The 14,721-nt window shown below is 32.4% G+C and overlaps 1 protein-coding gene across 1 annotated transcript in view; it reads left to right on the top strand.

Annotated features, from left to right (window-relative positions):
- The first annotated feature begins 2,210 nt into the window (after positions 1 to 2,210).
- LOC129228200 (uncharacterized) overlaps positions 2,211 to 14,721 on the top strand; it is a 45,825-nt gene continuing 33,314 nt past the window's right edge. The window contains exons 1-2 of the mRNA XM_054862867.1: positions 2,211 to 2,360; positions 6,650 to 6,702. Of these exons, the coding sequence (XP_054718842.1) occupies positions 2,231 to 2,360; positions 6,650 to 6,702 (183 nt within the window). The 5' untranslated portion in view covers positions 2,211 to 2,230. The remainder of the gene's footprint in view (positions 2,361 to 6,649; positions 6,703 to 14,721) is intronic.

Raw genomic sequence — 14,721 nt, 5'->3', positions numbered from 1 at the left:
GGAAACATCCCTAATGTAAAGAATTTTGAAAAGAAAGCGGAAACAAATAACAGAAATAACAAGCTCAAATTCAGTCTTAAATTTCAAACCAAAGTGCTAATAAAAAGCAAGCACAAACCTCTCCTGCTCAAGAGAAAATGATGTTGGTGTTTTAAAAGTATCGCCTTTCAGAAAGAAATTACAACCAGCTATAAATTTAAAAAAAAAAAATAATAATAATCACAATACAAAAGATACACACATACAACGATCTATCAAAAAATATACGCACGAGACGGAATTACTTGAAGAAGATGAACTTCTAGACAATCAAAGAAGGTGTAACGCGCATTGTTAACAGTACCACCGATCTGCTATAATTCGGAAAGATTACTTTCAACGGTAGGAATGTTGAGTAATAAAAATGAGTTCCATGCTTAGACAATTCAATAGATTCATTATGTTTTTCACTATCATCCTTTTTTTTTTAATGACATCCGTTCCTTCATTTTACATTCGTTCACATAACGTTTTCATAAATAATACAATTTTTGTACAAAATTATGAAATGTGCCAACGAAACAATATGTTTTCAAACATTTTTTGAGAAATTTGAAATACCGGTATGAATACCAGTTTTCCTCTATCACGTTTAAAAAATACCGTACATCGGGATTGAATTTTTGTTTCGGTATTGCAATCCCTTTTTACAACAGCCCTAAGATGGTCGCAGGATTACCAACACTAGTATCGGACTAGGTTACGACAGTTAGGACACACCCATACTGCCAACATCGTAATTTTGTGATTTATATCTGCGTAGCCTTCACAATGCGGCCAGCTTAAGTTTGCCCCAACTAGAGTCCTAAGATGGTGAATCTTCTATTCTTCTATCTTCTATATATATAACTAGCTTAATACCCGGCGTTGCCCGGGTGCTTATTAAGTCCACATATTCCAAAGTCCACATTTCCATTTATATTCACCAATCAAAGATTAAAGAAGGAATTCTATCTATGCGGACGTAAAAAAAGTGGTATAACCCAACTTCTAGGTGGAATTGATACCACAAAGAACTTAAGTAGCACAGAAAAACCAAGCAGCTACAGAAACGATAACATCAACTAAAAGCTAAAAAATACGAGGCGTGTTTTTCTGGGCTGTGTCGTGTCCACTGACACGTTTTCTCATGCTGGCATGTTTGAATCTGAAGGACGGTGAATAAAAGTGTCATAAATCAAAGAAACATGACTGTCTTTTTCACATCTCTTGAGACAACTTTTTACATGATGCTCCGAATAAAAAAAATGTGATATATTTAAAGGGTTTTCTTTGCCCTAGACATTAAAATGCAATAGTAGTGCTTTCATACATTTTATTAGGATAAAATCATAGAATTTTCCTTAGAAAAAAAGCGTGAGCTTACAGAAAAAATGAAATTTACTGGTTTTGCCGGCAAAACTACGTGCAAAATATTCTTCTTAACAATAGATAAGAGTGACAATACTTTCAGATTAATTCAAATACAATCTCAATGTTCTAAAGTTGGACAGCTAGTCCGCCGTACACTAAATAAAGAATTCAGTTATTGTTATTAATAGGAATAAAAATTCCGTTTCACGGATTTACGGGTGGTGAGTTTCGTATCAAGGTGTAAAGTGGGAGGTAGACTCATTTTATAAGTTTTTGTAAGTATTTAGGTATGCAAAAATATTCCTCAGAAAAAGTTCACTTAGTATGAATGACTTTAAAAAATGTCTCTACTTACACTTTATGTGGTGTTTTTTTTCCGTGAAATAGAGTAAAATGAGATCCACAACAGTAAGGGTTGCGTGTAATTTTTATTTAGTGTTTTTCCCGTTAATAGCGGAGAAATTACAAACATGAGTAAGGTAATAATATTGCATTCAATATTAACGTACAATCTTCGACTGTTTCAATGGTAAGCTTTTGAATATCAGTGGAAAAAATAGCATATCGTGCTGTGTTACAACAATAAGTTCAAATGGGATATTATGTTTAACAGAGGAAAGATATTTGCTTTCGTTACGCGATTCGTTTTCTGAGGAAACTCTCCGTGCTGACTTTATTTACTCTCATTCTCTTTGCTTTCGTTATCGTTTAGGATTATTGTTTATTCAGCCTCATTTTGAAAGATTTTTTGTCTAATATTTTTTTCAAAAATAAATTTTTATATAAATAGTACCAAATGATCTGTAACATTTCTTGGGACATTTTGTAAACTGTGCAAATGGAAACGCTATCAGTGCTGTTGGTTTTTACATTAGTGTACTTGAAGGGTGTTTTCTCCTTAGGCCAAAACGAACCCACTGAGTCTGATGTTTATCCATGTTTTCGCGAAATTAAATGCGGCCATTTAGGTATGAATTTGTATTGGTTCAAATCGTACAAACATCTTGTAGTTGAAATTTAGTCAAAGTAGGGGAGAGTATTGTACCTTGCGACATTGCTAATTTCTAAGAGTCTATTTTTAGCAACCATGTTTTTGTAATATCTAATAGTAACCTTTACCACTAAATGGTGCCATAGTAAAAATCAGCATCAAATTAGTAAAATTGACGAATTCATGTCTGAAAAGTAAATATTTTCTTCATTTTAATTTCATTCTCTGTCTTTGTACTTGTAAAACTAATCAACTGAATTTTGTTTTGGATAAGAAGTATTTTAAATATTTTGGTTATGAGAATATGATGATAGTGCATTGGATTGACCAGAATTTTGGTTTTTCTTAAACCACGTGATGATTGTACATTGGGACGGCCAAACATATTGTACTTTAGGACACGTTCCAAGATACAACATACGCTAAGTTCTTCATAATTAAGATATGTTTAGGAACATGGAACAATTTTCTAATCTTGTGTAGTTTTTTAAACACATTTAATGTTAGATAATAATTCATAATTCATTATTAGTCATTCATGATTTAATGCATTACCATGAAAAAAAAATTTTTTTTTTGTTGTTTTTGTTTTTTGGTGCAAAATTTCTTCACGTATACGCGCACACGCGTACTGTTTCCTGAATCATGAAGACTTTCCCGTAGTGCAACGTAATGTGTCCCAAGGTACAACATTCCAAGGTTTCCTATTGTACCTTGGGACAGCTTGGAACTCTTACTTTAAATGGCTGATTATATTTTATTTTCAAACTGTCTGAATTTTAAAATCATATAATGCATAGACATATTTTAGGGTATTTCAATGTGGCTTTTAGATTTTAAATTTGATTCAAGTAATTGACGTAAAAAATATATATATGAAAGTGTTCCAAGGTACAACACTCTCCCCTATTGTTTAAGACGTTGAACGTAAAAGGTGTGCACTGTAAAAAAATTCTGAAACGTTACTGGGTGTTTCCGTGTTACGTTTCGAGATTTTAATTATTTTTATCCACTTCCTGGAAAAATTAAGTATCATTGTCGAAAGGTTTCCTGAATTGCTACAAGTTGCACGAATGCACTCTTTTCACTTTTGTGAAAATATTTTTAGTTCCCAATTTAAAGATTATCTGAGCGCATATATAAAGTGTGTCGACTTCAGTACAATTACGGTCCATCAATACTAAAGCTTCCAAAAAAAGCCAATAAGTATAAACTACGTTGCTTTGCAAGAATTGCAGGTGAGTACTCGTTACCAGTACTCGTTACCAGTGCATTATTGCTCTTGGAACTTCCTTGATAAATCAGAAATATGCCAAGCAAGCATATTATACTTTCCTAAGTGAACTCTAAATTGTCCAAAGACACGACTCGTGTTTAACGGGAAGATTTCTGAATATTTCAGGAGGTTTCCGGGATAATATCAGGAAGGTTGCTTAATTTTAGCGGAAAACGTTCCTGGATGAGGCAAGATATGTTACTGGCAGAAATTAGGCACATCAGCTGCCTATTATTTTCCAGGAACGTTTCTGAATCGTTTTTACAGTGTGTAACCAACAAATCTTTTTTTTTTTTTTTTTGTAGGTTTTTGACCCAAATGAGTACTGAAACACATGTAGTTGCAACGCCATACTGGATTTTACCCCTTTCAAAATTTTACCCATTGTTGCAGCGCAGCTCATGTCATTGAAAATTGCGAAGGCGGATAAATTAAAACTAGGCACTTTAACTAGGAACTTCACTGTCACACTGTAAAAACGATTCAGAAATGTTCCTGGAAAATAATGGGCAGCTGATGTTCCCAATTTCTGCCAGTAACATTGCTTGCAAAAACCAGAAACGCATTCCGCTAAACTTCAGTAACCCTCCTTAAATTGTCCTGGAAGCCCCCTAAAAAAATTCGGATCTATCCTAGAGAAAGTCTGAAAACTGCAAAACTGAAACTTCTTATACAACTGTGTAATATTATGAATTGTTTTATTTTTTTGCTCAAAAATATGCATATTAAACACAAAGAACAAAATTAGGTGACTTGAATAAGCATTACAACAATTAAATTCTCCAAATTAAATTCTCCATTTCAGTTCTCCAAATGATTTGCTACTTACTTTATTTGTAAGTTTTTCAAAAGACATATGCAAACACTGTTTCATCAGTTTCAGTTATTAAAAATAATAAAAATGCATTTTTGCTTACTTTTAATAACTTATTTGAAAAACTTGAAGCATGAAGTGATGCTTGAATATTATATTTATAATAAATGATCCAATTAGCTAAAAAAAATATTTATTATTTTTTTAAAAATTGTGCAAGCAATCATAGTAAAAAAAAATAGTGTACAATCGGTTGCAGCATGCATAGGTACTGTACTTATTAAGAAGTAACTAGTTGACCCGTGAGAAGCTTTCGCAGTTCATAACGGTAATTTAAAAATTCGAGTTTTAATGGCAATTTTTCGAAAAACAGTCATGACTATTTTATTGATTTTTCAACGATGATGGTGAAAGAAAAAAATAAAATTAAGTGACTCCTTACTTTTGTATTTCTATAAAGCAGTAAAGACGAACTGAGCCGAATTTCAACAATTCCTGGGTAAGCGATGAGTCGTGAGGAGTCGCGACTCGTCGTCACAACCCCTCACGACTTGTCACCTGTCTAAAAATTGTCGAAATTAGACACATTAGATCGCTGATAAAATTCTGAATTTTTAAGACATTGAACTGGAATTTTATTATGAGTTGAAGAAACTAGTTATGTTTTAGTTTAGTTAAGTTTACCTTGAAAATTTATATGTATCTTTGAAATAGTGCAACTGATGTTGCTAACCCATTTTAATTTATCTTTAATAGTTGATTTTTTGAAAAAAAAAAATCAGAGTTGAAAATTTGAAAATATTCGAAATTTTCATCATCAAAATGGGTTTTCACAAAAGCTATTCAACAAAATTTCTAAAACTTTCAGGTTCACTAGAAGCACGTAGGTACCATAACTAATTGTTCCAAATTTTAAACAAATACTAATTGTAGAGCTTCTGTAAAGTGTACCTAAGCATCAAAAAAGCACATTTCGAGAAAACTGGCGAAAACGTTTTCGAACCTTGAAGTTTCCCTTATTGTCACATGTTTTCATCTTCGTATTTTACGAGTTTCTGTTGAAAAGGGGGCAAGGGGGTGTTGCACAAGGGATCGGAGATTTGGGGGATTATCATTTAACATTTTACAGTTATAGCTTTAAATAATATTTCCTAAAAATATCAACGCATTTTACACTGTAAAACAACAGGAAATGTGCCCATTTTCGCAAGTAACGTATCTTAAGAAAAACAGGAATGATTTCCGCTAAAATCCAGTAACCTTCATGAAATTAAATTGGAATTTTTCTGAAGAATTCGGAAATCTCCCCGGTTAAAGCCCGACGTGTCTCGGGAACATTCAGAGAAAACTTAGGTAGGTTTTCTATGATAGCTTGGCACATTCCTTATTTACAGAAAAGCTCTAAAAGCATTATCTCAAACAGGGACAAAGCTAAGACAGAAATTGAAATGATCGGGGCAAGAATGTGATATGCCACATGAGGTGAATTTTCAGTTGGTGAATTTAAAGCATTAAAACATATTTGTAGAATTATTATACATCTTTTTTCATTCTGAAACAATAAAACCAGTAACGTTTTTTTCCAAATGACATAATCCATTGTCATGTTTAGTTCAATTTTTGTCGATTTGGACAAGCCGTTACCGATCTGAAACCGATACGCTTCATTAATACGTTCAGTTAATCTTTAAACTGGTAGCTAAAGTATTTTCACAACAGCGAGAAGTCTGCTTTCGAGTAACTTTCAGCAATGCAGGAAACATTTTTGACTAAAATACTTGATTTTTGCAGGAAGTGAATGAAAACTTATAGATCCTGAAACTTTCTACGGAACTTATCAGTAAGGTTTCTGATTTTTTTTTTTTTTTACAGTTTATGAGCCGTTTTATCACGAATAACACCGTACTGTTATATATATTCTACTTTGTTAGTTGCTGCTGAATAGAGCACCGTGTATTTCGTTCACTAAACTTTTCACGAGTTGGTGTGACATGATTTGTTCTGCCATAACTGCTGCAATATTTTTTTGCAAACGGAACACAAAAGTTCATCAATTAGAACCGCAGGAGATTTTTTAAAATTGCGAACTTTTTAAAGCCATAATCCGAATGTATACATATATATTTATTTATAATAGTCAGGTATAATGAAGTGTAAGTAATATATTTTGTTACAGGAGAGGAAGCTCAAGAGAAACTGGATATTTGTTTTAACATTTTGGACGAAGGGGTATGACATATTCTTTCTTTTTATGTTTAGTTTAAAATAATATCCTTTTTTTAAAAAAATGAATAAGAAAACAATGTACTGCGATACATATTTAACGGGGTCTCAAAACTTTTATTTTGCGCTTTGAACCTTGACATTATCTATTGGAATGGTTGTAAAATTAGCTGGCTCCAAAATTATAAATTTTGAGTGAACAGTAAATTGATAGGTAGGGGAAAAGGATGCTCATAGGAACGCAGGGCACATGTGAACATGGTATGTTTTACTAAGATCACTTCAAGCAAAAAATGCGGAACATTCTCAAATAAGGACAGTACCAGTTGTAACCTCTTGGAAAAACATTTACAGCAAAGAGCCATTTTATGTTTCTTTGGTGGCAACTTCTTTGTTTTAGCAGGTGTTCAAAAAATTTTTATCGCTGTCATCTTCATGTGATAACATTTTTAAAACTAACTGCTTATCCTTATCTAAATCTAAGTGTTACAAACCATTGTATGAACATTCAAGTAAATTTATGGCAATGTTTAAATATTTTTATGAAATTCAATTTTTTTTATTTTTGCGAGTAAGCTCTAAAGTAGACGATAAGGCACTTGTGAACACAACATCTAGGGGCACAAGTGAACAGTTCCCAAAGCCGTTCTATGTAATATTATTGTTAGTATAGGATATTGCCAGTGTTAAGAAAGGAGTAAATATTTATAATTATTATTTACCTATAAGGGTCATTCCATGTTAAGTGATCCAAAATTTGGGAAATTTTTTTCCTCACCATTTTGTATTTCTTTGAAATTTGGCTCCTCGATTGTACCCTTCAAGGTTATCAAAAGTTCAAATTTTTAGATTTTTATCTCTATTATTTTTTTATTTATGACACTTTGATTTTTCGAAAAACCCTCTTTTTTCATGGATGCTTGAATATAAAATGGACGATAACTCAGCACCAAATATAGATTAAAAGATTTGGTAAAAAGCATTTTAAAGTACATTAGTTGCTGTTTAATAAGATATGCAACATGAATAATTTCAAAAAAATTTTATTTTTTAAAAAATGAAATTTAAATTTTAAATTTAAATTTCTCAGAAAAGGTATAATGAATTTTTTTTTAAATTTTCAAAAATTTGTGTGTATTTTATCTTCATTTGTGCAAAGTTTCAAGTTGGGATCTCAATGGGATCATATTTTTATGAATTTTTAAATAAAATTTGACATGAAATAATGACATTTTTCAGATTCTAACTAGTTAAATATAGCGTTCTCTTACTGGGGATGATCTAGTAAGTGGTGATTGATCATGACTATGCTTGAAATGAGCTGACATGAATTTGTAGATTAGTATCCCCCCCCCCCAAGCCACACAACCACTTTTTATCTTTTTTTTTTTTCAAAACTTTTCAAAATGTAAAAATAAATAAATAAATAAATAACCAAAATGAATAGTAAACTTATTAAAAGTTGGTAAATGTTCTTCTTTAAAGCAAGAACCCCCCCCCCCCTCGAACCACCACTTTTATTATTATTTACTTTTTTTTTAAAAACTATTTTCAAAACGTAAAAAATAAATAAATGAATTAAATAAAACAAAATGAATAGAAAACATATTAAAAGCTGGTAAATTTTCTTCTTTAAATCAAAACAAAGTACATTACCCCCCTCCCCCCCCACGCCCACACCAACGATTAACACTATACTAGTCATGCCTCACCTGATGTTTTTTTTTTTTTTTTCAGACCAAGTGTTTCTTTTTCAATCCTTACTTCACAAAGTGTACTTGATTAATTCACTATCTGATAAGGAGTTATAATTCATTTCATCCCCTACCCCTGCACCAATTTTCAATTTTGGAGGCACGAAAGAAATAGTTTGTCCCAAGATCATAGCAAAATAGGAGTGTTTCCACCGTGTTGTTCCATTCTTTTCACACTGAACTAAAAATAAATCTAAGTATCAGATCATATGTCTGTCGCATAAACCTGTCTTTCTACAACATTTGGAGTGCAGCTGTTTTTTTTTCTTTTCTTTAAGGTTTTCTTTTTAATTTCAGTTGTAAAGGAGAGCAATGCAGCGAGATCTATTTATACATATATTTAAAGCAGTTATAGATCAAACAAATTTTGCTAGTTTGAGCATAACCTTCCATGTTGTTAAACTTCATTCCAGATTGTCCCCTCCCCTCTACCATCCCACTTTCCGAAAGAAAAAAAAAAGCTGCAAATGAGTTTTTCTATTTGTCTGTTAAAGTTTTTCAGACTTTTAGTTTTTATGACCCCCTCCCCCCATTTACAAGCCTTAGTCACTACTGATGTTTAGCAGCGTGCGTCCCAGTTTATTATGATTATAACTCTTACATGCCAGCTTTTTTTTTTTTTTTTTTTTGAATACAGTTTTGAAAACAAAAAAGATGAAACGTGGTTGTGTGGCTTAGGGGGGGGGGTTACTAATCTACAAATTCATGTCAGCTCACTTCAAGCATAGTCATGATCAATCACCACTTACTAGATCATCCCCAGTAAGAGAACGCCATATTTAACTAGTTAGAATTTGAAAAATGTCATTATTTCATAAGTCAAGTTTTATTTAAAAATTCATAAAAATATGATCCCATTGAGATCCCAACTTGAAACTTTGCACAAATGAAAATAAAATACACACAAATTTTTGAGAATTTTTAAAAAAAAATTCATTATACCTCTTCTGAAAAATTTAAATTTAAAATTTAAATTTCATTTTTTAAAAAATATTTTTTTTTTAAATTAGTCATGTTGCATATCCCATTAAACAGCAACTAATGTACTTTAAAATGCTTTTTACCAAATCTTTTTATCTATATTTGGTGCTGAGTTGTCGTCCATTTTATGTTCAAGCATCCATGAAAAAAAGAGGGTTTTTCAAAAAATCAAAGTGTCATAAATAAAAAAATAATAGAGATAAAAATCTAAAAATTTGGACTTTTGATTGCCTCAAAGGGTACAATTGATGAACCAAATTTCAAAGAAATACAAAAAGGTGAGGGAAAAAACTTTGGATCACTTGACATGGCCCATAAGCAGTTTTTAAATTTATTGTTTATTGTTATTGTTATTATTAAATATTTATTTATTAATGTTTATTTTTCTTTTTTTTTGTAGCTAAATAGTTGATCAATAATTTTGTGTTATATAATACTTACAGGAAATAAAAAAACACAAAATATTTTCATTTAAATAAAAACTGAAGCTCCAAATCATTTTAAAATACATTATCAAGCAATGTATGAAACTAAAAAGCAATATATATATAGAATAACCCTTACATAATAAAAATTATTTGTATTATGTAGTCATATAGGCTTTTTTCTAGTCTAATTAGTGATCAGAACAGGTTAGAGACTTTAGAATTTAACAGCGAGCAGAAATATATTCGGGAAAAAATATTGTTTTAATGGAACAATTACTGTACAATTGAAACTGACGCAGTGTAGGTTACAAACCCTTCAACGTATTCGGTATTTAGGTAGATAAGTTTCATATTGAAGAATTTTCCTTCTCCTGCATTTTTTACCCGTGTTCAAATGTGACACAGGCCTATTCACATGTGCCCAGTGTTGTCAGATTGGGGAAAATTTCCCCATTTTGGGGAAATCTGGTGCTCTCTGGGGAAATTTTGCGGAAATGAGTTTTGAGGGGAATTTTGTGGGGAAAATTTTTTTTGGGGGGGGGGGGGAAAACCTGGGGAAAGAAAAAACCTCGGGGAAAAAAGAATTTTTTTCGTGTTTAGATTCACGACAAAAAGTAGTAGTTACATTGTTTGTATCAAATAGCGTTGGTTTAGCTTTTCTCAACTTTATGGAATTTGCATTTCGCATTATGTGGAATATTATGCTACGGAATTCGCATTAATGTTCTGCGTGAGTTACTAGCTGATACATGAAACAGGTACAAATAAGTGTGATGAAGAATGTTCTTGGATAAATATATACAAAAATCATAGTTTAAATGTACATACAGAAGCAGAGTAGTAAATGCAAGTAGAAAAAAAAACATTTGGCTATTTCTTATCTTTCAGTCAGGCGCTTATATTTATGAATATCGGCACCCGCACGGCTTTTCCCGCAGTAGAAAATTAAAAGGTGTTTTGGTTCCCCTGTATATTTACAAATAATGCATAATGAATTTCTCGCCAATTGGCTTGACCATGTTACGGTTCCACGTTATGATAGCTTGGTAATTTACTCGTCCATCGTATGATAATTTTGCTCGGGAAAATGTTCTTAAAATTGGAATAGAAAAAGAACAAAATCGAATTTTCGAAAAATCGCTTCGAGGTGCACACTTCTATGCTACAAACTAATTTTGTGCCAAATTTCATGAAAATCGGAGGAACGGTCTAGGCACTATGCGCGTCTCAGATATCCTGACAGAGAGATGTTCAGACAGAAAGACTTTCAGCTTTATTATTAGTGAAGATAAAGATAAAGAACGATAAAGATAAAGAAGACAAAAAAAAAAAGAAAAAAAAAGCGAAAATGGGAAAAAAAAAAAGTTGGGAAATTTTATAAGAAAATTTGGCTACTTGGGGAAAAAAAATTTTCAAGAGACAAAAATATTAAAGGAAGTCGATTCATTTTAAGAAAATATTAGTGAAAAAATAACTTTTGAATTTGGGGAAATTTGATAGAAAAAATCGCTTTTTGGGGAAAAGTTGGAAGGAAATTGGGGAAATCTGGATTTGACCATCTGGCAACACTGCATGTGCCCCCTTTTAGGGGCACACTGCAGATGTTTTTTAAATATGCCATAAAGTGAAGAAATATATTTTTTTCTAATCGCAAAAAAATTCATGACACAAAAAGTTTATTCAATCATGAGGATACTTTTGCGTTGAGAAATAGTTAATATTTTTTGAAAAAAAAAAAAAAAGAAATGAAAAAATGATCACATGTGCCCTCTTTTCCACTACTAAAAAATAAGTGTAGCCCGTGTTTTAAGCATTTATTTTACGGTGAAATAAATATGAGTCTACTTATAAGATTTTTTTCAGTTTAATGCGGTAACCCTTTTACTTGCAAGACACGTGACTTGAAATAAATAAATAAATAAATAAAAATATATTCTTCGATGTGCCTAAAGGATTGGTAGGGAATTTCTGGGCATTTTAGGGAGTGATTGGGTGGTGGTCGAGGGGGGAGGGAGTAGCTCAACAGGCATTTCTCCGCCCTTTTCTGTGTCTCACTAGGTTTTAACGTGGTCAAATTAATAGTCACATTTTGTTTCGATTTTACAGGGGTATAGGTAAAAACCGTGTGATTTTTTTTCTGCTCGTTGTGCGCTGTGTTAGCATTATAGTTGATGCTTCCTAATGCTATGTCTCTTACCCTCGTCAAGCTGCTTACTGCCATGAAGCAGTGGTCCTGTCGATGTCACAGGCAAGCAAAACCCAAATTGCATACATTAATACCCATAGCACACGGTCGGCTAATTTGTAGCCCAAGTCACATAAAGATCACACCTGAATTTTCTTATACTAATTTAAAATATCTTTAAAAGGTGCCTTTTGGTCAAAGTAGTTTTAACAATAATGGTAAAGCTAAAGTAGTATATTGTTAAAATCACCCCATTTTGATCTAGGACCTTCAGACCGTCAATTTCAGCTATTTTTAATCCAAGTCGACTTTTCAAGGGTTTTGTTGAGTTATCAAAAAAGTATCAAATAAACTTAAGTTCTTTAGACCTATTTTCTTGGTATATCCCTGAGTTTAACAAACACTGTCTGTTCGCTGAAGGGTGCGATGTAAACACAGAGAGAAAGAGGATTTAAAAAAACTCACATGACTTCCTTTTACTCCAATTTAATGTCGTTTCCCCATTATCTGCAATTTTAATGTGATTCAATTGTTATTACTCTCGAAACATCACCAACAGTGGCCAAATTGAAACCAAATTTTAAAAAAACGAGCTGATGTGTGCATCACATGACTTCCTTTTACTCCAATTTAATGTCATTTCCCCATCATTGGCAATTTCAATGTGATTCGATAGTTTACTCTCTAAATATCACCAACAGTTGCCAAATTAGAATCAAAGTTAAAATTTAAAAAATCGCCAAATTTTTCACCAAGTTGGCGAAAAAACTTGGCGACCTAAAGACTGGCGATATATTGCCAAGTGTCCGACAAATTATAACACCACTTGAGTTTACATCGAAATTAACAATGATTTCCCCTCAGAAAGGGGCAAAATACCCCCTTAGAAACATTCGAAAGCAGCCAAAATTGAAGGTGCACAACTAGGTCCCACTAGGAGTCTACGTACCAAATTTCAACTTTCTAAGACATCCCGTTTTTGAGTTATGCGAGATACATACACACATATGCACATACATGCGTACATACAGACGTCACGAGAAAATTCGTTGTAATTAACTCGGGGGTCGTCAAAATGGATATTTCGGGTGTCTGTAGGTTCCTAGGCATATATCCACGTGTGGTCGGGTCCAAGGGCGGCATTTCAGCACTTCATTTGGGGGGTCGAGTTTCTCAAATGTGTATCACCACAGTGCGGTTCCAAATACACATTAGCTAGCAGGAAGTGGTCAGAAAATCGGTTTATTATGAATAAAAATTAGTGTTTAGAAACATTTAAAATTTTGATTCACTTTAAGAAGTTATCATACAAAACATCTCGAGACTAAATTTAAAATACCTTTTGGAAAAGCTTTAATGCATGATTTTTGGGATTCGGAAGAGCAGGGAATCGTGTTACTAATCTATCAGTGCCCAGTGTCGTGCCGTTTTGCCAGTACAGCTAAATAGAAAAGATGGTGCAAAAGCTCTGACCTTTATCATGTATGACTTCGTTTGATTTTTTTGCCATTGTGCTTCGAAAATTATTCTCTAGCCTACTGAAACATAAAAAAATTTCTCTACTAGCTGAGCTGATTAGAATAGTTAAAAAATAACTGAAGTAACAAAGTTATGTATGAAAACATTTTTTATATCTTGCTCTTCAAAATCACCCAGGCAACTTCAAAAATTGTGAGGGGCTTAATTTTTCACTGAATAACCTAGTCTCATCGGCGCTCTCAGCTTCAGTGAGATGTCATTTGATTCCAACTCTGTTATTCACTATTTCAGAAAATGGGCCGTATACAAGGGGGGTGTCTTAGGGTTCACCTTCCCCCCTCGAAAAGTTCGGCTTGACATTTAAATGTTCGTCTATATTTAAAAATTTCCAAAAAAAAAAGTGTTCCAAAACTCAAATGTCTTTTATATGTATATTAATTGCAAATAAAATTCATAATAGATAACCCGACGACTTGAACATTAGCACAAATAGCGCAAAACGCTCCGCATGAAAGTTTTTAAAACCTTCCTGAAATTATTTTCTAGTTACGGCCCTGTCCAGAATGATGAGTTCATAGCAAGTACGAAACTGCAGTCTCTGGATGTGATAATCGGTCTTGTCGGTATATTGCTTGTAATTTTTCTTGCCTCATGCTAAAAGTTTTACTCATAATTGAAACATTTTATTTTTCGTTTCCAAAATCTAGATAATATAGAGCAAACCATACAGAAAAATATTTATCATCAAATCTTGTGTTGCACTTGAAACTAAATCTATTATTTCATACAAAATATTAAAAAATCAATGTTTGACTTTAATCATCATGTGGGTTTATGTCACTTTTTTTTTTATTTTTAAATTGGCTCAGAGGAAAAAATTTTTTGAAAACTTTCACGCTTGATTGAAATATACAACTATGTAGAATCTATTTTCAGTTTCAATTGTAGATTGAACTATGGTAGTATGGTGCACAGATCAATTGTAGGTTGAACGGTGGCTGGAATAGTCCAAAAATTAAGGGTAGCGAATTGAAGATGTTTTGATAGAGTAAAGCATTTTTCAAAAACTTTCCTCAATATAAATTGAATAAAAATTCAAATGAAGTCATATATGCTAAAAGGGCATGAACTTTTTCACCATTAAAAGAATCGTTTTACAATAATTCTACCAGTCGTCAAATCACTGTTTTGAATTTAT

Source organism: Uloborus diversus, chromosome 8 (assembly GCF_026930045.1).
Source record: "Uloborus diversus isolate 005 chromosome 8, Udiv.v.3.1, whole genome shotgun sequence".
Lineage (NCBI taxonomy): Eukaryota > Metazoa > Arthropoda > Arachnida > Araneae > Uloboridae > Uloborus > Uloborus diversus.
The sequence above is the reverse complement of the archived record's forward strand: the minus strand, read 5'-3'. Positions and strand labels throughout refer to the sequence as shown.